This window comes from Uranotaenia lowii, chromosome 2 (assembly GCF_029784155.1).
Source record: "Uranotaenia lowii strain MFRU-FL chromosome 2, ASM2978415v1, whole genome shotgun sequence".
Taxonomy (NCBI): domain Eukaryota; kingdom Metazoa; phylum Arthropoda; class Insecta; order Diptera; family Culicidae; genus Uranotaenia; species Uranotaenia lowii.
The window spans coordinates 59597854-59624752 of NC_073692.1; the positions used below are offsets into that span (position 1 = coordinate 59597854).

The 26899-nt window shown below is 33.9% G+C and overlaps 2 protein-coding genes across 3 annotated transcripts in view; one reads left to right on the forward strand and one right to left on the reverse strand.

The window, feature by feature from the left end:
* Window positions 1-21094, forward strand: part of LOC129747480 (suppressor of hairless protein-like) — a 52104-nt gene extending 31010 nt beyond the window's left edge. Inside the window, exons 3-5 of the mRNA XM_055741722.1 lie at window positions 2774-3322; window positions 3387-3929; window positions 19990-21094. Of these exons, the coding sequence (XP_055597697.1) occupies window positions 2774-3322; window positions 3387-3929; window positions 19990-20271 (1374 nt within the window). The 3' untranslated portion in view covers window positions 20272-21094. The remainder of the gene's footprint in view (window positions 1-2773; window positions 3323-3386; window positions 3930-19989) is intronic.
* Window positions 4067-13552, reverse strand: LOC129747481 (uncharacterized). 2 transcript variants are annotated; one of them, XM_055741723.1, is made up of 3 exons: window positions 13222-13552; window positions 12673-13111; window positions 4067-4523 (listed from the first exon to the last, which is right to left on the reverse strand). In XM_055741723.1, exons 2-3 carry the CDS (start codon window positions 13041-13043, stop codon window positions 4067-4069), a joined length of 828 nt encoding a protein of 275 aa, XP_055597698.1. In that variant the 5' UTR covers window positions 13044-13111; window positions 13222-13552. The 2 variants fall into 2 exon arrangements, with proteins under 2 accessions (XP_055597698.1, XP_055597699.1); XM_055741724.1 differs by having other exon boundaries at window positions 12673-13140.
* Window positions 21095-26899: the final 5805 nt, after the last annotated feature.

The window sequence follows — 26899 nt, forward strand, 5'->3', positions numbered from 1 at the left end:
AAATCTAGCGCTCTCCCTTTCGAAAGGTACAAAGAAGGTGTCGGTAAACTTACGATATGTATGTATATTGCCTCCACTTAAGTAGGTTATTGCTGTTTTTTTTCAACTTTCATACGATCATTCTATAATGTATATGGAACGTATATCAAAACAGCATAAGAATATAGCTACAAAAATGTTTGCGAGTGGTGGCCCAAAACTTAACAAGAAACAACACGAAAGCATCCACTGAAACTACAAAAAGAGGCATGTCTTTCAATAACAGGAGTGTCTAAATCGTCTTAAAATTCATTGCAAACTTGCTAGCTCAAAGGGCAATTAAACCTATTAAATAGGTTCAAAATGAATGATATAGATACTAACGTCCGTTCAAGACTGGATGATGAACAAACCAAACATTTCTACAAGTTTCGAAGTTATTGATACATATATGTAGATCAACCTGGGTACAGGGTGGCCCTACAACTAGGAGAGGACCTATGGCTTTTTTCTCAGATAACTCAAAAATGAATAACAATGCTGGTGCCGGAATTTATGGCCCAGGGGTGAACATCTCGATTCCAATGGGATGTTGGCAAACAGTAGTTTAAACAGAGGTTCATGCGATTTACTCTTGCCTGGAAATCAGTTTAAAGAAGCCCAGTCAAGCAGCATAACAGGCTCTAAAAGCTCCAATGTGCATCTCGAGTATAAAAAAAAAAACAAATAAAAATTGAAATAAAAAAAATAAAAAAAAGCTTTTGTTAATGTATAAATCCACAGAAGAGGTTGCAAAAATCCAAATCCAAATCTCAAATCACTCGAGCTCTCAAACCATGAACACTACATTCACGCGAAACAAGAGAATCATTTTATGGGATTTTCATCCTATTGGATAATTGCCCCAAAAAAAATTATAGTGAGAATTGAACTTACTACAACATCTCATCTTGGCTTGCCAGTCCGATCTTATCAACTAATCTGTTAAATTTTGTAGAGCACTACTGTGTTCTGGCAAAACCGGTTCTATTATTCAATTATTCATTTATATGATCAAATACTAATTTAGTGCTCTACTAAATTTAACAGATTAATTCCATTAATTTTTTTGGAGTTTAAATGATTTGAAAAATTGAATTAAAACATCTTTTAATAAAACAAAACATAGAAAAGAAAACTGCAACACTTTATTGATTAATTGAATGTTTTCAACGTTTTTTTTTTCTATAAGTGAAATAGATAATTTTTATATAAAAAGTGTATTTTCAATCATTCAAATCTCTACTAGTTCCACCGATTTCCCCGCTAATTTCTAACGGAGATGGTTCCGTTTATCATAAAAAATAATCACAAAAAAGGGGGTGTTGCGAAAATGTGCACTTTTCGATGGACGAGGCATTTGTCAACTTTGTTTCAAAGACAGCGAACCTTTTGATCCAATCTACAAGGTGTCAGGTTCAAAAAACTGTTTTTTCAAAAGACTTTTTTTACTTTGGCTTTAACTCCTGAGGGTGATGTGATAGGACTTTGACACATTCAACAAACTTATGTATTTTGATCAGATAAACTACTTTGTCGAAGACATCAAAGCCCTAATTTGAAAAACAAAAAAGTTAGCATTTTTATCTCGCTATCGATGAACCCCTCGGCAAAAATTTTGATACTAGAATATGCTCCATGTAAAACTGAACAATGTTGCTGAAGACATCAAATGTATATCACTTCATCCCTGGGCGCTATTTATTTCGTACAGCTAGATTGATGTTCTGCACCACTGTGCAATGTTGAGAGCGTTGATCGTAGAGCGAGAGAGTAGATGTGGAGAGAGAATTTTTGTAGTACTAATAACTAGTAGAAGTAGAAATAAAATGTTCCTCAAATGGGTTCCTCTTCGTATGTCGGTCACTTAGCTCCAGTCGTGTGAAGCTAAAAGAATTTCAAAGTCAAGCATTCACCAATCGCATTCAAACTACCGTAGACTAATAAGAGACGCAAGTGTCTTTTCTTGTCACAATATCTGTCATGAAACGTCAAAAAGGACCAGCACAAGAATGAGGAAAAGATCTAGGACAAAAACGTCAAGGACAAGAACAAGAACAGGGAAAAGAACTAGAACAAGGACAGGGACGAGGAAAATGACAAAAATAAGAACAAGGACAAGGAATAGCACAACAATAACTCTAGAACAAGAACTAGTACAAGGATATGGACAAGGACAAGGACAAAGACTAGGACAAGGACTAGGACAAGGACTAGGACAAGGACTAGGACAAGGACTAGGACAAGGACTAGGACAAGGACTAGGACATGGACTAGGACAAGGACTAGGACAAGGACTAGGACAAGGACTAGGACAAGGACTAGGACAAGGACTAGGACTAGGACTAGGACAAGGACTAGGACAAGGACTAGGACTAGGACTAGGACAAGGACTAGGACAAGGACTAGTACAAGGTCTAGGATAAGGACTAGTACAAGCACAAGGACTAGTACAAGGACTAGGATAAGAATTAGGACTAAGACAAGGACTAGGACTAGGACCGGGACACGGACCAGGACAAGAACTAGGACAAGGACTATGACAAGAGTTAGGACTTGGACAAGGTCTTGGACAAGGACTAGGACAAGGTTTAGGACTAGAGCTAGGACGAGGTCTAGCGCAAATATTAGAAGAAGGACTAGGACAAGGACTAGGACAAGGACTAGGACAATAGAATTATTCAATAGAATTTTTTTATAAGGAATACTTTTCGTGCACGTCACTTACCCATTTTTTCCTTTCCATTATTTCCAGGTCGCACAAAAATCCTACGGCAACGAGAAACGATTCTTCTGTCCACCGCCCTGCATCTACCTGTTCGGGGAAGGCTGGCGGTTGCGCAAGGAGCAGATGCTGCGGCGTGGCGAAAGCGAACAATCCACCCAACTATGTGCCTTCATCGGAATCGGTAGCTCGGACCAGGACATGCAGCCGCTGGATCTGAACAATTCGAAACAGTACTGCGCCGCCAAGACGCTGTTCATCTCCGATTCGGACAAGCGGAAACACTTCATGCTCTCGGTCAAGATGTTCTACGGCAGTGGCCACGACATCGGGGTATTCCAGTCGAAACGAATCAAGGTGATATCGAAACCATCGAAGAAGAAACAATCGCTCAAAAATGCCGATCTGTGTATAGCTAGCGGGACGAAGGTCGCGCTGTTCAATCGACTACGATCTCAGACGGTTTCCACGCGGTACCTGCACGTGGAAGACGGTCACTTTCATGCGAGTTCCACCCAGTGGGGTGCCTTCACGATACACCTGCTAGACGACAACGAAAGTGAATCGGAAGAATTTCAGGTAATGTGGTGGATTTTGTATTTTTTTAGCGATTTCTAATATGGTTCTAACTTTCTTTCCGCAGGTTCGAGACGGGTATGTACACTACGGATCTACAGTCAAACTAGTCTGCTCAGTAACGGGAATGGCCCTGCCGCGGTTAGTGATCCGGAAGGTGGACAAACAGATGGCCCTACTGGAGGCCGATGATCCAGTTTCGCAGCTACACAAATGTGCATTCCATATGAAAGACACCGAACGGATGTACCTGTGCCTTTCGCAGGAGAAAATAATTCAGTTCCAGGCGACGCCCTGTCCCAAGGAACCGAACAAGGAGATGATCAATGACGGTGCCTGTTGGACCATCATCTCTACCGATAAGGCTGAATATCAGTTCTACGAAGGTATGGGACCGGTTCGAACGCCGGTCACGCCAGTGCCAATAGTCAACTCACTACATCTGAATGGCGGTGCCGATGTGGCGATGCTGGAAATCACGGGTGACAATTTCACGCCCTCGCTACAGGCGTGGTTCGGTAATGTGGAAGCAGAAACCATGTATCGATGTGCAGAATCGCTACTCTGTGTTGTGCCCGATATTTCGCAGTTCCGGGGGGAATGGTCATGGGTAAGTTCTTTCAAATTTCTTCATACAAAACAACCAGATTCATTTTTAAATTAACACCCAACGAAGTGATTAAACCATTAAATATTTAAATCAAACAAAACGATTGCTCTGAGACAAACCTCACAATTAACAAAAATCTACTTGGACTTGCTCCGGGGTGCTTTCCTCGTTTTCTTCTTCCCGTCAGCATTGCCCGCACTTTGATTTCCATCGTCGTCATCGGTAGATTTCAGCTTCACAGACTTCGATTTCCGCCTAAGCGAGCGACGTCTTTTCTTCAAACTTTCCGCTGCCGAACCGCCACTGTCCACACTCTTCTGGTTCAGATCGGCCAATGATTTCGAGGTGGTCATCTGCTGCTGCGAGTTAGTCTTCTGCAGCGGAGCCTTCGGAACGACCCGGGTATAAAGGTCGTAGTTGAAGTCCAAACAGACCTTCCCGTTGCAAAACTCCTCCAGGCACTCGTTGCAGGTCACCACCCGGGACTCGATGATGCCGGCCTTGGTTTTCACCTTACGCACCGACGAGGACAGCTGGTTCTCACGTTTATCACGTTGCTCGGTTTTGATTTGTAGCTTGCCCAACTCCACCAGTCTGATTACAGATCGATCGATTTAATACGCGTGGGAAAAAATAAAACAAAACACCTAATTAATTTCTCATCGGCTAATGAGGCGCAGTTTGATCGTGATTTACAAGTCTTTATCACTTGTGTTGAGCAACATTTTTCAATTTAGATTTTTTAATATTCCTTCGACACGGAATGAGATTTGAACTTTTATATTACTTGCTTTTTGATTAAAATTGACTACCTATGACTTGATTACAAGCGTGAATTTTCGTTAAACAAAATAAGAACATTCACGCTTTTTTCCCAGGACAAAATTACTATAGGAATCATGATAGTTTTATTTTGTAAATGAATGTCAATTCTACATTCCGTTTGTCAGTTTTGTTCTGTTATTTTTTAAATTCAATGTTGAACCGAGAAATAGATTTTAAATTTTATTTGAAAACTTTGATTATTCATCCTATCTTTCCCTACTGATTCTGATATTTAAGATGTGATTGAAATTCTTTGATATTTGATTACCATCCAATTCTGAAATTCTAATCAACTTTTGGAAAATCGTTCTGAGTCTAATAGTGAATTTATATTTGAGATTCCTAACTTAAATTCAAATATTGACTTGAAGCCCTTGTTCCTTCCTTACACTGTTTGTGAGTAAAAAAAAATCGAATCTGAATCTAATCGAAGTTCCGAATCCTGAAGCCATCAATTCTGATTCTAAAATTTGTAGTCAAAATTTTCGTATTTAAATCTGAATCTTAAATCGTAATTTGCTATCTTAATCTGGAACCTGAAATCTTAATGAAAAATCAGAATCAGAAATCTAGTATGGTTTTTAAATCTGAAATCTCGCTATCTGAATTCATAACTACAGTTTAAATTTGAAATTCTGAATGGAGATTTTTGATTCAGATATCTGATTTTGAACAGGAATATCCGACAGTTCCGACAGATTTTCGATTCGGATTTCAGATTAAGATTTCAGATTCAAGAACCAAAATAAGATTTCGAGTTTCAAATTTCAAAATTCAGATCAAGCTTGATATGAATTCTGAAAATTGAAAAAACGAAATTTTAAATCTGAAATTCGAATCGAAAATCTGTCGGAACTGCCGGATATTCCGATATCTGAATCGAAAATCTGAATTCAGAATTTATATTTTAATTTGGACTTTATGAATTGAATGTGGAATTTGAGATCTGAATCTGAAATTGAATCTTAAATTGAGTCTGAAATTTGAAATCTTAAATCTGAATCTGAGACATTATAATCTAAATCTGAAATCTTATCTGGATTATGTTATTCTAGGTGTAAACTAACGACTGTGGAAATTATTTTTGAGGTAGTTTTTTTCGACTAGTTTCCCACAAAAATATTAAATCAGAAATCTTATTTTGAATCTTATATTTGAGTTCTGAAAATTGAAATGTTTTGAGGCCGAATCTAAATTTTTGAACCGAAATCTAAATCCGAAACATGAGAATTTCAAATTTAAATTAAGGTATCTTATTTTTGAATCTTTATCGGAACTGAATTCGATACTGTAATTTCAATCTGAATTATGAAATCTTAATATAAAATATAAATCTAAAATCTGAATTAGGGTCTTAATCTCAAATCTAAACTCTGATTTAGAAATCTATATCTGAACATTTAATCTGAAATTTGATTAAAAAAAACTGAATTTCAAGTTTACATTTGAAATCTGAATTTTAAATTGGAAATCCAAAATGTAACATTGAAAATCTAAATCTGAATTCAAAGTCTTAGTTTATTATCTTAAACCTATTTTTTGTTCATTAAGTTTGAATTTTTCGTGTGATTTTTAACTCTGAACTTCAAACTTCTTATTGAATCCTGAATCTTGGATCTGGAAATTGAAATACGAAAATATAATTTTGAATTTCGATTGTATATTGAAGATTCTTACTTATTTGTTCCTTATTTGATTTTTGGTTTCTTTTATCTGAATACTTCAGTCTGAATAATGATGTTTAATTTTTTTTTTATTTTGAATTTCAAATTTTCAATTTTTTATTTAAATTTTTTGGGTTTTGATTTTTAATTAGAGGACGAATGACCATGTTGGTTAAAATCCTCTATGAATAAACAAAATAGAATAGAATAGAATAGATTTTTAATTGTGTGATTGTTTGTGTGTGATTTTTCATAGTTTAAGATTTCAATTCTTTATCTGTGATGATTTGTTATTTGTTATTTCTAATCTCTTATTCCAGATTTCTGTTTTGGGGTTAGTGATTTTTGGTTGATAGATTCTGCTTTCTTGTTTTAGAATTTGATTTCGAAATCTATTTTATTCTATAAATAACTTTCTATTGTTTCCTTAAAATTTGTTCTGAATTTAAATTTTAGTCTATCTGATTTCAGACGTTTGAGTTATTCTTTAATCTAAATTTAATATTCTGTTTTTCAAATCCTGAGTATAAATTTGCATTAAGATTTTCTAATTTGAGTCTGAACTCTTATTCACAATTTCAGTTCCCAGTTCCAGAAGTTACCTATTTTCTGACTTCAATTTTGAAGTTTTAATTTTTTTCTATTTTAATTCTAATTTATTTTTTTTTAGATTTTTTTCAAGTTTTAGAGTTAAAATGAAATGCATCAAAGAGTTCAACCCCAAAATTTTAGAATTCAATTGTGTTATTTCATACTTTGAATTTTTTGAATAAATTTATTTTGGCGAACTCGAACGTATGCGAGCTAAGAATTTATATCCCAATTGTTTTTTTTTCCAGTTTTGTGATTTTTCAAAATTTTGCTTTTAATTTTAAATTTCTGATGTAAATTCTCTATGCCCTCCACCCTGATTTTTGAACCTTAAATTCTTATTGCAGAATTCCAAATTCTAAATGTTCTTTTTTTTTCTTATCTTTATTATCTGATTTCTTATTTTGGATTTTTGAGTTTGATGAACTTATTTTTTGTTGAGGACTTTCGAAAGAATTATTGATTTTCATAAGTGATTTCCATTTTCAGATTTGATTTCCGCTGTCTGAAGTGTAAAGTCTTATTTCCAATCCTTACACTGAGATTGTTTTTACTTGCTGAATTTTGAAGATTATTTTCAAATTTTCAAAGGTATCATAATAATGTGTTTATAGTTTGGTGACAAATTTTTCCTACAACATTTGGCTAGAATAATGCACAAACAATAGTAAAAAAATTGATTCCGGTTTGAGGTTTGGGTTGAAGTTTGAGTTATATTGTATTAAAAGTTAAGTGTTTCTTTAAATTCTTAACTTTTGACCGCTATTTTTTTGAAGAAGTTAAAAAAACAAAGAGGTTGAACTGTAAATACAAAAACTCAACTTCACATATTCGCTGATCTGGGCCGTTTTAAACTAAAAACAGTGTGAAAAACTTTGTGAATTAGATTTAAGCAACCTACATATGTTTTATATGTGAAAAAGAAAAAGACACCTTTGCTCCGTTAAACTAAAAGGGTTAAGCCGTTTCAAATAAACAACTTATTCATAAAAAAAAAACAAAGAGATTTTTAAGGTTTATTATGAAGAAAAACTTTTGAATTTTTCATAAATTAGATAGTTTAAATTCTTTAAAAAAAAGTATCGTTAATAAAACCTTTAAAAAAAATCTTTTCAACCACTAGTATAAAACTCGATTAAAGTTTAAGATTTTAGGTTGAAATTTGGTTTTGAAGAATCTGCTGTATAAATAATGCCAAACAGCAAACCAATAAAATAAAATTCCAATTGAATTTTTAATTGAAGATTAAGTTTGTCATTTATAATTTATATCATAATTTCGATACTGTGAAAAATTTTTCAATCTAAATCTTGATTTTTTTAAGAACAAAACCTTCAAAACGATTTCAAATTTTATTTCATATTTATTATTTTTTTTTTTGTTGTGTTTCCAAACTGACTGTCATTAAAATATTTAAATTTTGACCTCAAAATTATTATTATGAAACTACGATCTACTGTAATTGGAATCCATTGATTTTTTAATCTTGATTATAAAACTTAACTTAGCTGAAACATAATTTGAATTAATAATTTTATTTCCGAATCTGAATCCTTCCTTTTGAACCTGAGCTGAGCTCAAAATCTGAATTCAGAATTTGAGATCGATTTTTGAATCTTACTTCCAGATAATAATTTCTATTAAGTCCGGAACAAATATCGAATTCTTCTTTTGTCATCTCCCCCTTTTATACTAGCGTAAATCCCGACGGGTGGAATAACACAAGTTTGAGGCTTTTTATTGAAAAATTCGAAAAGTTATTCGAAAATTCAAACAGTTGAAAGAGCGTAAGTCAAACAGTCGGAGATGAGAATCACCTATATCACCTATTGTATTCCATTCGAGATATTTAAAATTTTCGATCTAAAATAACTATTTTTTTTGCTTTTTCGCAATTTAGATTTTATTCAAGTCTGTTGCGTGCTAGCTTGTGTCCAATTTATTGAAAATTTGTTTCATTTTTGTTATCCCACCCTTCGTGATGTTTCAACTCCAGGTGACAAAAGAAAGATTTCAAATTTGTTCCTGCCTAATTATGAACAAAAAAATTAAATTTGTATCAGAGCTCTCAACCAGAAATCATTCAGTTATTTGTTCGAAGTTCAACTTGTGAATTTAAATGAAAAAAAGTTCCGACTCTGCATAGGAATTAAACATAAAAATTTCAAATCCATATTTTAAAAATGGTTTGCAATTTGAAATATTTTCTTTTCATAATCCGAAATTATGTGTTTCGAATTTCAAATAAGGAAAATGTATCCAGTAATATGGAATATGGAAAATGTATCTACTTAGTATAAGTTTGAAATGTAAAACCAAAATTTGAATCAGGATTTTCTCCCAATGATGATCCAAACTGAAATTCAAGAACAATAAATTGGATACAAAACCCGAAATCTGATTACATACATCGAATTTCTAAATTTGTAAGTAAATTTGAAACCACAAAATCCTGAATGATTCTAACCTAATTTTTCCACATATTTTTGTCAGTATCCGGGCTGTGCAAATCCGGGCTATTTTCCTTAATATCCACCAATATCAAAATTATTCCTTAAAATCCCGAAGAAAAACACTGAAACCAGTGCTGTAAATAATCAGTGTCAATTTGAAATTATCAGTTGAATTTATTGCATTGTATCGGTCAATTTAATTCCATTTAGATTCATTCGAGAATAAAAAGAAAGCTGAATCCCGAAAGCACTCTGCACACTCTTTCACCAATCGAGAACATCGATGGTCAGTATGCATTCAGGCTTTTTGCAGGTTCATGAGATTATCCAATCTTGATTTTCAGTATCAAGCAAACATTACTGAAAGTGAAAAAGCTCCATTCTATAATCATTAATTTTAATCTAATGGTGACAAAGCTTTTTTGGCGCGCTAGACTTGCGGAACGGAAATTGAATAATTACTGGTGAGATTTCTATTTTTGAAGGATTTTGATAAAAAAAACGTTTTTTTCCAAATAGTGTGTAGGGGTGGGAAGGTTAAGAAATAAGTTTTCGGGTTGGTGAGAAGAAGACTGGCAAGGGAGCGTGTTGGACGAATGGGGGGAGGGGGGGGGGGGGGGGGGGGGGTGGTTGGAACTATGACAAAATAACTACAAAAATATGACAAATTATGACACAAATATGGCATAAAGTTGTAAATAAAATGCAAAACATGACAAATGTGGTCTAAATGTGACAAAATTATGACAAAAAACATTCAAATATCTGACAAATATGACTAAAATTTTACAATACAATGAAAAAATATCAACAAAACTATGTCGAAAATATGACAAATGTGATAAAAATATGACAAAATTTTGACCAAAATATGACAAAAATGACAAAATTTGGCAAACATATAACAAATGTGGTAAACAATTGACAAAAATATGACAAATATAACAAAAAAAGACAAAAAATAGTCAAAAAAATCAAAAATATCTCAAGTGTGGTAAAAACATGACGAATATATGACAATAAAATGACTATAACATTGTGATAAAAATCGAACAAATTTATTACAAACATCTGACAAATATGACAAAATTATGATCAAAATATGACAAATATTCAAAATTAATATTTGTTGGCAATGATGACTGTACGTTGTTTGATTTTCAAATTAGCAAAGCAGTTTAGTTTAATAAAATCTGACCCCACATCATGTGCAAACTACCGATCGACCAACAAACCAACCATATACTTAACTTAAGCTCCACAACAAAGAATAAACACATTATTGTAAGTAGGATCGTACAACAATAGGATAATTTATAACAAAACTGTTTGCACCTAATTTTAATAATTGTAATAAAAATTGTAGTTTCCCTGAAGATGGTGCCAACAAAGCACCGAAACGTTGCAAAGATAATAAACTAATGTTCGGATTAATCGGACTGCTTTGCTAATTTTAAAATCATTCAAAATTAAAAGGACAAAAATGTCGTCACTATGTAAAATTATGACAAAGTGATGAAGATATGACAAATGTTACATCTTTCAGATTGATGTCATTTTTTACCACATTTGTCATAAGTTTGCCATGTTTTGTCATTTTATAGTAAATTTTTTGTAATTATTTTGTCATATTTATCAGATTGGACTCAATATTATCACATTTGTCAGATTTTTGACTGAGGTTTATAGAATTTTTGTCACTTTAATGTTAAATTTATGTCATATTTTGGTCATATTCGTCAGATTTTTGTCCTAATTTTGTAAATTTTTTTTTGTCATGTTTTGTCATTGTATTGTCAAAATTTTGTTATATTTTTGTAATTTTTTTGTCATATTTTTATCACATTTGTCAGATTTTTGTCTTATCTGTCAGGTTTTTGTCATATTTTTGTTATGCTTTGCCATTTCATAGTTAATTTTTTGTCCTATGTATGCCATAATTTTGTTATAATTGTTAGATTTCAATTTTTGTCATATTTGTCAGATTTTGGTCATACTATTGTCATTATTTTCTCATCATGTTTTCACCATATTTATCACATTTTGTGAAATTTTTGTCATATTTGTCCGATATTTGTCATGGCGTCATCAAGAAATTTATATGAGTGAGAGAAATGTCTAAGCGAAAGACGCTCTCGTAGCAGTCGAGTGAAACAAGTTAGTTCGGTTTTACGGGTGAGCTTGCTACTGACTGATAGACATATTCATACAGCTTTCCGTAAGCACGACGGACCGAGCTGATCGGAAGCTTTATATTTGTTAACTTTTCTATTCCATTCATTTCAGTTCAAGATTTTTACACTGATAGAAAATCACATTCAATATCATTCGTGCTTCTAGAAAATTTGCAGCACTGCTTAAAACATTGTTTTTTTTATCGGAACACATCAGTCAACTTTCAATCATATTTTAAGCTTCCAAAAATCGTTTTCGTGTTAATTTTTATAAAATTTGCTTAAAAAATTTGGACGCAAAATACATAATTAAAATGACTGAATTGAAATGTTTGTTTAATTTTGCGAATTAAAGTGAAAAAATTCAGGCAAAATCTGGATAATCAGACTGATTTTTTGACTTAAGTTTTGGTCGATCGTCAAAATTTGAATATTTGAATTTGAATATTTGAATTTAGAGAAGAACATTTCGCTTATCATTTTTGGACCTTCAAGGGGGGGGAATTGTTTAACTCCCATATTATCACAAAATAGTTCTAAAAATTTGTTTGTTGGCAAATTTTCTTTTTTCAAAAATATTTTAATGAACAAACAAAAAAAAAACTCCACCAAGCGCAGTTAATCCAGCAACACATTTTACAATCAATTTTTCGTGTTCGTTAAAATAAATTTGTTAACACAAAATTAGCGGAAAGCAATAGGTCATAAGCGGTTTTATGCCAGACACTGGTTATTCCACGTTTTAATCGAATTTTGAATTCTTTTATTGAAATCTGAATTTCAGTATTTTCCCTATATTTCCATAAAAAATTTTTAACCTCTCTGTAAAATCTAGCTTAAATTTCAGATTTTTGTAACGAAATGTTCTACTTGAATTTCTGTTTCCAGTGTTTCACTTGTCATTCGAAAATTTGTTCATCAATTTCAACCCGTCCGACAATATTATTGAGCAACAAGCAAAAATGCATTAATATCTCTAATCAAAATTGTGCCAACGACTTCAAATGAGACCACCACCTCCCCCACCCCCACTCACTTGCTGAAATAATCCTCCTCGACTTTGGTTTTCGGTCTCTGGGCCGTCAACATTTTCCAATCGATCGAAACCGCGCACAGCTCCATGATGACCAGGTTCCGCATTTCCGTCGGAATCGGATCCATGTAGGTGTACAGCTTGTCCCGATCACCGCCATTTTTCAGCAACATCTTAAGCTCCTTTTTGGGCATCTTAAAATTCACCTCCTTATCCTTGAAGCGAATTTCTTCCGGACGCACCTTGATCGGGCGCATCTTGTAGTCCGGCACTTTTTCGAACATTTTCTTAAACTCCTCCCGGGTCATGGCCGTCACCCGGGAAAGGTCCAGAATGGGAACGACCTCCTTCTTTTTGCCGAAGAGATCGTCCATTTTGCTGCTGTTTTAGTTCTGGGAGATTGTTCTGCTTCTTTTCCTTCGAGTGTAATTTCTTTTCTTTCCTAAACAGTGTAGGGTGGGAAAATGGAAACTATTGAACTCTTTTGTTTCGCAATCTTAACTGCAATAATGGGTGGCAGCTTTCAGCAGAAATTTTCCCACAGCTACTTACTCAGTTGCCTCTACCACCTGCTGCCACTTTGGGTGAGGGGGTGGAACTTTCCGGAATTCGCCCGTCGACAAACAGCACTACACTTGGTAGTCGTTTTCAGGAAATTAAATATTCATAAAAGAACTTCTATCTAGCAATTATGCGTCGTCGTTCAGGTTGTTCTGGGGTGCTGGCTAGGTCAGAGTACTATCACTGAACCACTCCGAGTTCATCTGATGAGGTTCCAGCTTTCCTTCCGATGCCCGTGGGCGCCACTCTGGCATTGTGTTGTTGATGCGACAAATCCGACCCCGAAAAGGGGAACTTCCGGACGGCGAGATAGCTAGCTAGCCAAGCCAGCTCTGTGCTATGATATTATCGATTTAATAATGAGAAAATCTGTTGCTATAGCGCATCGAGGGAGGGGGCACCAAACGGGGTTGACTGACAACAGGTCGTTTATCATTATCGGAACTCAACTCGAATGTAGGAAAAAAACTTCAAAATAAATAAAAAAATATGAAAATTTCAATTGTAGAACTTTCATATCTATGGAACTTCATAGGTTCTGTCCAAGTTTTCGAATAACAAAAATCAATTTGCAACGATTTTGAAACTTACTATCGTGTAATTGATTTCACACGTTATGTCCGTCTATCACACAAGCAATTGATGTACATTAGATTGGTCCAAACAAAGGTATAGATATTCCAAAATCAAAACCTTTGAGTCTGAGATCGTTCCTTGGTCTGGCAGGAGGACCCTTGCCTAATTTCAGCTCATTTGATTAGCTTTAAAATTAATCGCTCAAAGTATCATTCGTTCTAGCTGAACTAAGTTATGGATGAGAAATCAGTTTTAATTCTTCCACAGAATGTCTCAAATTCCTGTTTACACTTCAGAATCAATGCAAGTCCTTCCCAGTGCTCGATTTCGCTTAAATTTCACATGTCACCTTCTGGTTAGCCAACGAACATTTGAACCTGAAACGCGTAAGATTTAACACGTTCTATTCTACGGATAGTGACATGAGTACACTGCGAATCTTTTATTTTATTCATAAGAAAACCGGGAACACTGGGAAAAACTGTGAAATTTCATCTCGTCACCGGGAAACCGGGAAATAACCAGGAATTTTGGCACTTCGCCGGGAAAATAGCCATGCTTGATATTTTTTTACGTTATTTGCAAAATATTTTTCAAAATAATTTCTAAATTTAAGAGTAGTTTTTGACAGTCTAGAATTTTAATCTCATATACGCTTATTTTCGTTCATTAGTGAACAAACGAAGTTTGAGTCGCTTTTTCAACAAATTGCGGAGCAATATGAGATATCTATTTTTTTCGTTCTACGCAAGTGCGCTATACTTACAAGCATAACTCAAATGTTATAAATTTAATAATGAAACTATTATCGACAAAACTAAATAAAAAACCAACTACAGTCGAACCTCTATAAGTGAGAGTCCAAAGGACTAAACATTTTCTATATTTTCACGAATCTTTAGTTCAAATGACTATGGCACTATAAATTTATTTGTTTTGAAAAAAAAACAAATTTTTCTCAAATATGTCTTTGGATTTTTACAAAAAAAAAGTCCATTCAGAAAATATCCAAATATTTAATTGCAATCTGATGATTTTAAGTTTTGTTAAACAAATCCCTTTTCAAGTTGACAAGCTAATTTTAAAATTTATTTGGATGTAGTTTCTTTATATTTCTTTGAAATCTATACAATTTTTCTCTACAACTCTATAACAATTTTTGAAAATTTCACAATAGCTGTAAAGTACTACATTATAGTTTCTTTCAAGAGCAACTTAACCGGACCAATTTTTGCTAAATTATTGAAATTTGGAAGCAAAACAACTAAAAAAATGCCAATTTGTCATGATTTTTAACCGGGTAACAAGTTTTGGGATACAATGGTTAGAAATTTGAGGTTAGATTTATATTGATTTTTTTTTATTAAAATGATTTTATATTAAAAAGAACGAGTTTTTAAAATGGAAATTCATAATTCAAAACCGGGAAAAACCGAGGGAAACCAGGAAAAGCTTTGGAATTTCAAAACGAAAAATCGCTAGCAACCCTGGAACTATAATTTTTGTTGTCTACAGTTAAGTAATCGTACACATTTACAGTTTTCAACCAATTGTGGTGAATACCCTTTTGAATTCTTTGTTTCAAATTAATTCTTGATATCCATGCATAAATCTCGACTAAAAACATCATTGTTCACAAATACTAGGTTAAAAGTTAAATTTCGATGATCGATAGCAAATTTATTCAACTTATTATCATTTATAAAGTTGTTGCATGGTCCGATATTGTTACATTATTGTTACAATATTGTTACATTGTTGCATTATGTTGCATGATCGAATTATGTCACATGGTCGATTATATTAGATGATCAGATTTTGTCACATTGTCGATTATGTTACATGATCAGTTTATGCCACATGGTCGATTATGTGGCACAGTCAGATTATGTTGCATGGTCTGATTATTTCACATGGTCGATTATGTTGCATGGTCAGATTTTGTTGCGTGATTGGATTATGTTACATGGTCCGATTGTGTTGCATGATCAGATTTTGTCACATTGTCGATTATGTTACATGATCAGTCTATGTCACATGGTCGATTATGTGGCAAAGTCAGATTATGTTGTATGGTCTTATTATTTCACATGGTAGATTATGTTGCATGGTCAGATTTTGTTGCGTGATTGGATTATGTCACATGGTCCGATGGTGTTGCATGATCGGATCATGTCATGTGCTCGATTATGTTGCATGATCGGATTCTGTAACGTGGTCCGATTGTGTTGCATGGTTGGATTATGTCTTATGTTCGATTATGCTGCATGGTCGGATTATGTCACGTGGTAAATTTTGTTGCATGATCGGATTATATCACATGGTCGATTATGTTGCATAGTCAGATTATGTCACATGGTCGATTATGTTGCATAATCGATTATGTCACATGGTTGATTATGTTGCATGATCGGATTATGTCACATGGTCGATTCTGTTGCATGGTTGAATTATGTCACATGGTCGATTATGTTGCATGGTCAGATTATGTTGCATGACTGGATTATGTCGCATGGCCAGAGTATGTCACATGGTCGATTTTGTTGGATGATCGGATTTTGTCACATGGTCGATTATAATGCATGATCGGGTTATGTCACATGGTCGATTCTGTTGCATGGTCTGATTTTGTCAACTGGTCGATTATGGTGCATGGTCAGATTATGTTGCATGATTATCGAGATTATGTCAAATGGTCCGATTATGTTGCATGGTCGGATTATGTCACATGGTCGATCATGGTGCATAGTTAGATTATGTCACATTGTAGATTATGTTGCATAGTCTGATTATGTTGCATGTCGGATTATGTCACATTGTCAATTATGTTGCATGATCGGATTTTTTCACATGGTCGTTTTTGTTGCATGATCGGATTTTTCCTAGTGTTTGGAAAATGGCTGTTGTAACTCATATTCACAAATCAGGAAATTTACATGATGTGACAAATTACAGACCGATCTCAATACTCTGCTGTTTATCAAAGGTTTTCGAAACAAACAATTCTGTATGAAAGACTGTACAACGCCACTAAACCCATAATATCAGAATATCAACACGGGTTTGTGCAGAAAAGATCAACTATTCCAACTTCCAATGAAACGCCAAGCATTAGTGAACTTTCGAGGAAACAGATCTCAGCCATTCGACGTTCCGTCCGGCGTCCCTCAGGGAAGTCACTTAGGCCCACTCATTTTTATACTCTTCGTGAACGACCTTGCTTGGATACTCAAATCTTCGAAGTTGATGTACGCAGACGATCTTAAAATATACCGAATTATTGGATCACTTGTGTACTGTGCAGCACTTCAAGCTGACATCTTGATACTCTTGGACTGGTGCATATCACATGGGATGATAGCTAACTCGAATAAGTGTAAATTTATTACTTTCCATAAATCAAGAGAGCACATTCGCTTTACTTACACCATGGACACGGAAGAAATGGAGAGAGTGACTTCCATAAAAGATTTGGGCGTGGTGTTTGACCACAAACTAACTTTTACGGAACACATAGCCGCCACCACCGCAAAAACCAGCTTTGGTTTCATCCGGAGAAACACCGCTGATTTTGAAGATGTTTCCTGCCTCAAAGCGATTTTCTGTGCCTTGGTTTGTGGTGTATTGGAATATGCCGCGATAGTCTGGACACCTTATCAGGAAGTATACAAATCGAAAGGATTGAAAGGGTTCGAAAGAAGTTTTTAAGATATGACGAATGATGCTGTTAGATTTTTTTTATAGGAGTTTAACCCGTTAGGGTCATTCTTCCTCGATTCGATTGGTTGGTTAACCTATTAGGGCCGTTAGACTACCATCGAACGTAGAGCGATGCACTTTATTATCCCTCGAAACCCTTCGTTGCTGGCGGACATACATTCAAAGAATGTGTGTCTTTGACCTGTTAATGAATAACATAGACTGCCCATAACTGCTACAAAACATCAACATTCACGCACCAACGAGACGACTTCGACAACAGAATTTATTGAGGATACCACTTAGCCGCACCGTTTTTCCACAAAACCACCCCTTGTATAATTGTTGTCGTGTTTTTAACGAAGTGTAATACGTTTTTAATTTTAACCAGTGCCAAAGATGTATTTAAAAATACTATTCGTAGTCTTAGTTGTGTTTAGTTTAAGATATGTCTGTATGGTGATTATCAAAGACATTAAAATAAATAATAAATAAACAATTATGTCACAAAGTCGATTCTGTTGCAGGGTCATATTATGTTGCATGACTGGATTATGTCGATTCTGTTGCATGGTTGAATTATGTCACATGGTGATTATGTTGCATAGTCAGATAATGTTGCATAGTCCCATTATGTCAAAATGTCGATTTTGTTGCATGGTCATATTATGTTGCATGACTGGATTATGTCGCATGGTCAGAGTATGTCACATGGTCCATTATGTTGAATGATCGGATTATATCGCATGATCGATTATATTGCATGATCGGATTTTGTCACTTGATCGATTATGTTGCATGGTAAGATAATGTCAAATGTTCTATTATGTGGCATGGTCGGATTATGTCTCATGGTCGATTATGTTGCATACTTAAATTATTGTTGTTGTTAACTTAAATTATTAAACATTGTCGATTATATTGCATGATCGGATTTTGTCACATGATCGATTATGTTGCATGGTCGGATTATGTCACACTGTCACTTCTGTTGCATTGTTGATTTATGTCACATGGTCGAATTATGTTACATGGCTTGATTATGTTGCATGGGCCGATTATGTCACATGGACTGATTAAAGGGTGATACGGTCAAAATTTGGTCAATATCAACTTGACGTATTGCTTTCAATTTTGCATTTAAAAAACCTGAACAACCCTCATTTTGAAGGTGTGTGTGTGTGTGTAGAATGTTGCTCCTATTTTGATTTTGGAACTCGCTCTTCAGTTGTCTAAATGCCGTCCAAGGAAGATCAAAAGCGTATCAAAATTTTGCTCGCGCATCGCGAAAATCCGAGCTACTCGCACGCGAAGCTTGCAAAATCGCTAAAAGTAGCCAAATCAACCGTTACAAATGTAGTTAAAGTGTTTGGGGAACATTTGTCGACAGCCAGGAAGTTGGGATCGGGGAGAAATCGAAAACCGGAAGCCGCTGAGACGACAAAGGGAGTTGCCGGTAGTTTCAAGCGAAACCCTAACCTCTCTCTCCGAGATGCCGCAAATAAGCTGAGTGTACCGTCTAGAACTGTGCATCGAGCCAAAAAACGAGCCTGACTATCGGCTGTACACGACGATGCTGACGGAGTTTGACTGCGTGGTAATGGACGACGAAACCTATGTCAAAGCCGACTACAAGCAGCTTCTGGGACAGGAGTTTTATACGGCAAAAGGAAGGGGAAAGGTAGCAGATATTTTCAAGCACATGAAACTGTCAAAGTTCGCGAAGAAATATCTTGTTTGGCAAACCATCTGTACCTGTGGCTTGAAAAGCAGCATTTTCATAGCTTCCGGGACTGTCAACCTAGAAATTTACGTGAAAGAGTGTTTGAATAAACGTCTGCTGCCTTTCCTGAAGAAACACGGTTGTTCCGTACTGTTTTGGCCGGGTTTGGCCATTACGGTAAAAAGACCATGGAGTGGAACGCCGCCAACAACGTGCAGGTGGTTTCCAAGGACAAGAACCCTCCCAATTGAGAAATACTGGGCTATTGTCAAGCGGAACCAAAAGAAGACCAAAAAAACTGCTAAGGACGAGCAGCAGTTCAAGGCACACTGGCTTTCTGCGGCGAAGAAAGTGGACAAGGTGGCTGTACAAAATCTGATGGCAGGGGCCGGCAATTGGGATTTGGAAAAGCGGAAGCCTAACTGAATATTTTTCCTGAATTTTATACTAATTAAACATGAAAAAGAAATTAATTTGATTTTTTAAATAAACGATTTCACCGATTTACACGCGTTTTCCCTTGACCAAATTTTGACCGTATCAACCTTCACATCATGTAGCTCTTGCATCCATGTAAATAAAGTTAAAATTTTGTTTTAGACTTTTTCAACCGTAGATTTTACTCACGTCATCCCTGGTTTTTAATATTTTCGGTTCCGTTGGAACGCTTTTCGATAACTAATTCACTAGAATCGAACTCTCTCTAATAAGCTGAATGTGAATTAATTTCTTTTTTTTCTCTTCTCACTTCATCCCCACAGGTCCGACAGCCAACGCAAGTTCCGATCTCCCTGGTGCGGAATGACGGCATCATCTACGCCACGGGGCTGACGTTCACCTACACACCGGAACCAGGTCCTCGATCGGCTTGCGCTGGAGCCGATGAGGTCCTCCGGAGGGCCAACAGTAATAGCAACAGCGCCAACAATAACAACAACAACGGCAATAGCGCCGCGACAACACCCGGCGGGGCCGGAACCGGAGGATCCTTGCCACCGATCTCGGATGTCGCCTGGAGCGCACATGGTGGTGGAATACCGTAAGATCAATCAATCGCTTATTGTTTATTTTTGGTTTAATCTCTTTTCGAGGGTCGGTCATTCGAGCACTGAACATATTTATTGTTTAATCGATCAGAAAAAAAAGTTCGTGGTTCTAATCATCGCCACACCTACCTATGCATACTATATTTGCTAATTTATACACAGTATTTTGAGGAAGTGAGCGTTCATACCCGAATCGAGAGACGACACCGAGTAATCTCAATATTTTATTCCTACCACAAAAGTTAATCGTTAAGTAATACCAACATAGGCCAATGAACAAATTGCTAATATATGTATACATGTGCGCTGGGCGGGGGAAAATCGCTATTCAAGAAAATATTTTTCCCTACCTTATTTTCTCTATCGTAGTGAAGGAGAAAACAAACTGTGTAGACTATCATTTCCTACTCTATTTTTTAAGGAAAGTCGTATTTTGACAGATTTTTTGTAAGAGAATTACTATTTTTAAGAATAGAGATTACGTGAATCGTCACGGAACCAGACATTGCATAAAAAAACACAAGAGATGAAACAAGTGATATAGCAGGTTTTACAGAATAAAGATTACAAAATCAAAGTATTTAAACTTAAAAACGTAAAATCAAGTGACTACTATTTTGTGTGTGAAGAAAAATTCTGACATCGAAAGCACTGTCCACGAGTAGCAGCTAGAAGCTAAAACAACAAGAAAAAGACACTTTTTACTGTTCCGAAGTTTGTTCTTTTAAGAGACGAATTATGAGAGAGGGGGAGAGAAAAAAAAGCCGCGATGAAGAAGTCTAAGCATTTTAAACTGGGAATAAAATTGCCAAAGAAGTAATCAGATGTTTATTTTTTTCTTTTCCAACGAATGAAAGAACTTAGTTAAGGCCCCACACTTAATAGCAGGTGTAAGGTTGCTTCACAAGTTTCCATCAATGAGATACAGACAAGGTTATAGTTATAGATAAACAGGATCTTCTGGAATCTGTCGTAAATACTGTTGCTTGCTCATCGATCATGTATCGTTTTCTCCACTACAAATTCTTAATCTAAATTTCCAACACCTTTTCTCATATAAAACTGTGATAAATTCTTTGATTCTCTTAAAATTTTAGTAAGCTATCGAGCATCTTCGAACAATCATAACACTTGTTTCATTCACCGTAAAATGAAAACCATATAAAAAGTACCGATTAAAAATTTTAATCATAACACTTTTTTTAACACATAACACTGATAGGAATAGAAAACGAAAAAGATTTGAAATATTTATAATTTTGAGTAAGATTTTCGAATAAATCGATTCGACTTCTGTTCGCCCTTAGTAAGGTGACTGCGAAAATTATCATATAGCATTTCGAAATATGTCCATGTTCGTCTGGTTCCATTCTGAATTTCAACTCAATAATACTTAATGTGGGAGTACAATAAGACGTTCAATGTGCAATTTTTTTTAAACTTTCAGTTTAGTGTGGTTTAAATCGTTGTAATTTTCTATTTTTTTTTCTCTTGAAATATTTTTTGAATTTAAAGAGTTTTTTGAACATCAGAGTAAAAAAAATTGGACCAACCTGATAATAATCAGCTTTAAGATGCCTTATTAAAATCGAAATGGGCGATATGTGGTTTGAAGCGAGTTTGAAAGTCATTTAAAAATCCAATCTAAAACATTTTTTGTGAAGCCTCGGTTGTTTATAAAATTCAAAAGTTGCAACAATTGAATTAAAATTTCTATTGGATATTCATATTTTTATTTTTTATGAATTAAAATTTCATAAACAAATTTAGGAAAAAAATAGGAAATTCAATACTAAATAAACACGAAAAAATTTAATAAGTACAGAATCTAAATTTCAAATCTTGCTGCGTTGATTTGAGTCATTGATTTGTTATTCTTTTATGTTTCTGATCCTGAGTTAGAAATTTGCTAGAAAGTTAATCTTGAACAGTGGGGTTTGTATGAACATTTCAGCCACCCTAAGAAATAAATGCAGATTATAATCAAAATTAAAATTCCAATGAATATAGAAAATTCAGTACTGAAAAATCAGGACACAGAAATTATATTCGCATTTTTGTATTCGCTTGAACAATAGCCTAAAATTTCGATCAAATCTCCGTTTTATGAACTTACAATCGTTTGGAATCAAATCACCAAGATGATGTTACTCTTCATCAGGGCAAGGAATTATATACATTGAAAGTTTATTTATTTAATTTATATAAAAAAAATTTATAAAAATTAAAAACAAAAATAATCAGAAGTTTTGAATCAAAATATAAGATGAGATGCACAATTTAAAATTTAAAAAAGGCATTTAAAACGTAAATAAACATCATAATCTGAAAATTAATTTATGAATTTGTCGGAAATTAAGTATGAGAAATGATAACTAGAGCTCGGATTCATCGCTCATAGTTGAGAAGCTGTCAATTACCGAATAATATTTCATTTAAAATTCTTTTCTTCATTTACGAATAAATGGTTGATTTCTAATCCCGAAGTGCTATCTAAAATTTAGAACAAGGTTGCCCGAATTCCTCCCGGACGTCCGGACTTGGCAAATCCGGGCAATTTTGTCTTAAAACCTGGCTAAATTCGGGGTTTGGACTTCAGAATTTGATCTAAACCACACAATTATTTAAAAAAAATATCAAAAAGAAAACAGTTGACAGATTTTGTTTTTTTTTTATCAAAACACATCAGAAAACTTGATTCATATTTTCGGCTTACAAAAACCCTTCATGATTATTTAGATACAACTTGCTATAAAAAGGTTCGTCTTAAGCGCAAAACCGTAATTCAATTTGAGATTTTTGTTAGATTTGGCGAATAATGTGAATAAATCCGGGCATTTTCCAACGAAATCCGAGCAACCGGGCCGAACCGGACTTTCCGTTCATTTTGTGTCAAAAAGCCGGGCAAGTCCGGGTAAAACCGGGCTATCTAGCAAGCTTAATTTAGAAAACATTAAATTATTACTGCAAATGAGAATTTTCTAAAAAGATAACAAATTTTAATTTGGATTTCGAAAACTTTATCAAGGTACATAATAGAAATTAATTGAATAAGAAGGATGAAGGATTATTTTATTTTAATAATATTTAGTAATCAAAGTCAGAAGTTGAAACATTTTTTATGTTCAAATTTTTCCAGTTTAAAATATGGAAGGTTAATTTAATTTATAGTATGACACGTTTAACAAATCATTGAATGCTTATGTTAGAAGCGTATAGGTTTTAAAATTTGAATGAGCCATTGAAAGTTGATAATAAATAATAACATTGAAAGAGCAAATTATTAGTTTATAATTACTAAACTAAATTACTAAAAATTATCTACAGATTAAAATTAAGCTTATAGATGCTACTTCGATTTTTTTTCTCAATTTAGAAAAATTTATTCAAAAATCATGATGGAATCAAAAAGAATATTTTGAAAAAATTGAAATAAGTAAAACGGATATTTATATTTAAAAGCACAGGTTTTCTAGTTCAAAACTCCGAGCTCTAAATATTTTGTCACCGTCAATTGACAAATTTATAGATGAAATTTTTTCCTTCAGTACATAATAATATTGAATTCAAAAGCAATAAAAAAGTATATAGTTACATAAAAAAAATGAAATAATGAGACTTAGGAATTTTATTAATTATTTCAAAAATTTATTCTGAGAAAAAACTTGAAAAAAAAATTGTTTTGACATTTAAGAAGAAAAAACAAATGATAACATTGTACTTTTTTAAAACTTATTCATAAAATTAAACTGATCAAACCCTTTTAAATGTAAAATGAATCACAAAGCAGAATGAAATTTTTTTAAAAAAAGTTGAAGTAATATCAGCTTATTACCGAATAAAGTTATTTTTGGAGAAATTAAGCAATCATTTTTTGAATTATGAAAAAAAAATCCACCTTAAAATCTATAAGCTAATTAAATCAGTCAAGTTTTTATCATTTGACACTTTTTTTTAATTATTTGATACGTCTCGTATATTCATACTTATGGGAGTTGTACTTATTTTTTCTTATACAAACTTTTCTTTTTGATAAATCTTTCGATGCATCCCAATCCGAACACGGTTGAACGTCCTGATAAAGCCAATCTATTTCGATCTGATCTCTGATTTTTGTTTTTGAATTTATGATGTCTAATGGATACTGATTTCTGGTGTGATTGTTAGTTTGATTGATTTCTAATTTTCTCTATACAGGGTGACAATAAAGTTTCCGTACTTTTTGAAAATGCTACAAAACAGTAACCCTGCTAAGTAATTAATCAAATCGAACCTTATGGACAACAATGAACCATTTAAGGTTGACTCGCAATTCCCTCCTACGACCTCAAAGCAAATGGCTCCAACGATAATCGCTGGCACTTTTTCCAAAAAGGTCGTCCCAGACTTTTTCAGTGTCATTGCGCATCGGGAAGCTGAGAGTTTTTCCTACAAAATAAAAATTCTAAACCCTTGAGCCTGCAAAACGATGAAACAGCTTTTTGGAGATGGCAATGCTCGAATTGCCGGAATTCGTCAGGCTACAAGCCTGCTGAAGCTTTGAATCCATCTAGACCAGGGGTGAGCAACCTTTTAAAGCAACGGGCCAATTTGAAATCTTTTAGATGGGCCTCAATCAAAATAATATTTGTTAATAAAATCAGCAGGTTTACGTAATTTATAACGAATAATTTTTAACTAAAACTTTCAGTTTATATATTTCTAGGAAATCATTGTCTTCTCAGCATTGTACGTTGAATCGTTATTGAAATTTATTGTCTTTGTATCCTTTTTTTCTGTGCGCATTTTCAAATTTTTTTTTTCCACAATTCAAATTTTGTCCTCAAAGACCGGATTGTTTTCTTCTACAAACGGTGGGAAATCAGTTTTTTTTTAGTTTAAAGCTCCGTTTAAGATCAATGCATTGTTGCATGTTGAGCAAGTTTGTCAAAATTACAGATTTTTAAGCAATCTTCGTCAAATTTACAGTTTACATTCTTGTTTCTAGAAAAGAAATTAGAGGTTTCATAGATTTCCTTTACAAATTGCAGACCAAGTACGAGAATCACGTTTTTTTTTACTTGCCACAATTGTGCTACGCGTTTTTCTTCGAAATAAAACGCAACGCTTTTAATAACTCAAACAAAATTGATTTTTTTGAGGATTTTTGTGCCGCAAATTTTTTTTGGTGGCAGTGAGATGGCATAGTTGTTAAAATCCTGGCGATAACAAAGAAAATCTCATAAAATGCTCGAGTAGAGAGCATCATCGAATAATGTTCCACTAACTGAAAAAATGTATGGGGATCCAAAGCAATTATTTTGAGCTATTCTTGTATTTTTTTTTTCGGTTCAGCCTGATAGCCAACATTCCAAAGTATGTTATGAGTTGTTTTATTGATTCGATTTGATTTGAAGTAAACTTTCTTCTTCCGGAGCTGTTATTAAAATCTTCAAAATGATGAAAATTGTTCATGTTTGTTGAGGAGGTTTTTTTTCACAAGTTATTCAAACATCGTGTTTGGAATATTAGTTTTTTTTTTTAAATCTTCTTCAGTTTTGTTTTTCAATGTTCATTTTATTTAAGAAAAAAAATATGCACAAATAACATCGGAAGAATCACTCGATTCTTCCTGTCGAATTGCTACAGGCTTATTTGTAGTTTGTACATATATATGCTGTTTTGAATAAGATATCATGATGCTTAACGTTCCTGTTATTAAAAACTAATTTAAAAATGGGTGAGCTTGTTAACTAAATCATACTGGACCGAAAATCTCATTTCACAGAGACGAAAATAATTGAAATGATTCACGATCCAATGACCCAATGATTCAGTTTCAAAAAACAGCTGTAGTAAAACGACAATTGCAGAATTTGTACAAGTTTCAAATTAAAGCCACATGGAATCAAAAAATTTATTAAATGTAGTTTCACTTTGAAGAAAAAATGCTTCGCTTAGGTATGTGAAGCTTATACTTTCTAAGAGCACCTGCAACGCGACGGTTCAGGCGTAAATATTGGTTTTAAGTATACCAGTTTTAGCACGATTTGAAATTTTAGAATCGGCTAAAACACCCACTCCCCACCGGTGTAGGAGAAAATTTAAAACGGAAACACTTTCATTGCAGACACTCAATAATTGAGAAGAAAAAACCCATTTTATTAGAAAAATTGCATAAGTTTTGAGTTTCACGGTTAATTGTCTTAAAATTAATTCTACGAATATTCTTTTTGACAGAACAATGATTTCAACTATTCTACCAGGATTTCATTAATTTAAAAGAAAGAATGACTACACAACAAGGAAAAAAGGTCAGTAATTGAAACAATTCTTCAATTAGTTCAATCAAATTGCTTTGAATCAATGGAATAAGGTTGTGTTAAAATAAAATGAAAAAGCATTTTTTTTTTCAAGTTATTGCTGACATTGATAAAGGAAATGAGAAATGTTTATCCCAAAGTCAAAGGAAATTTTCCTTTGATTTGTCGACATTTTTGTTTGACAAAAACTTGTTTCACTTTGTAAATTTATGTATGGATACAGAAAAATATGCTGATATTGACGAAAACTCCGAGCAATCTATACGAAACTAAAAATCTCTCAATATCTCAAATAAAACAAAAATTATAGAACAAACAATAAA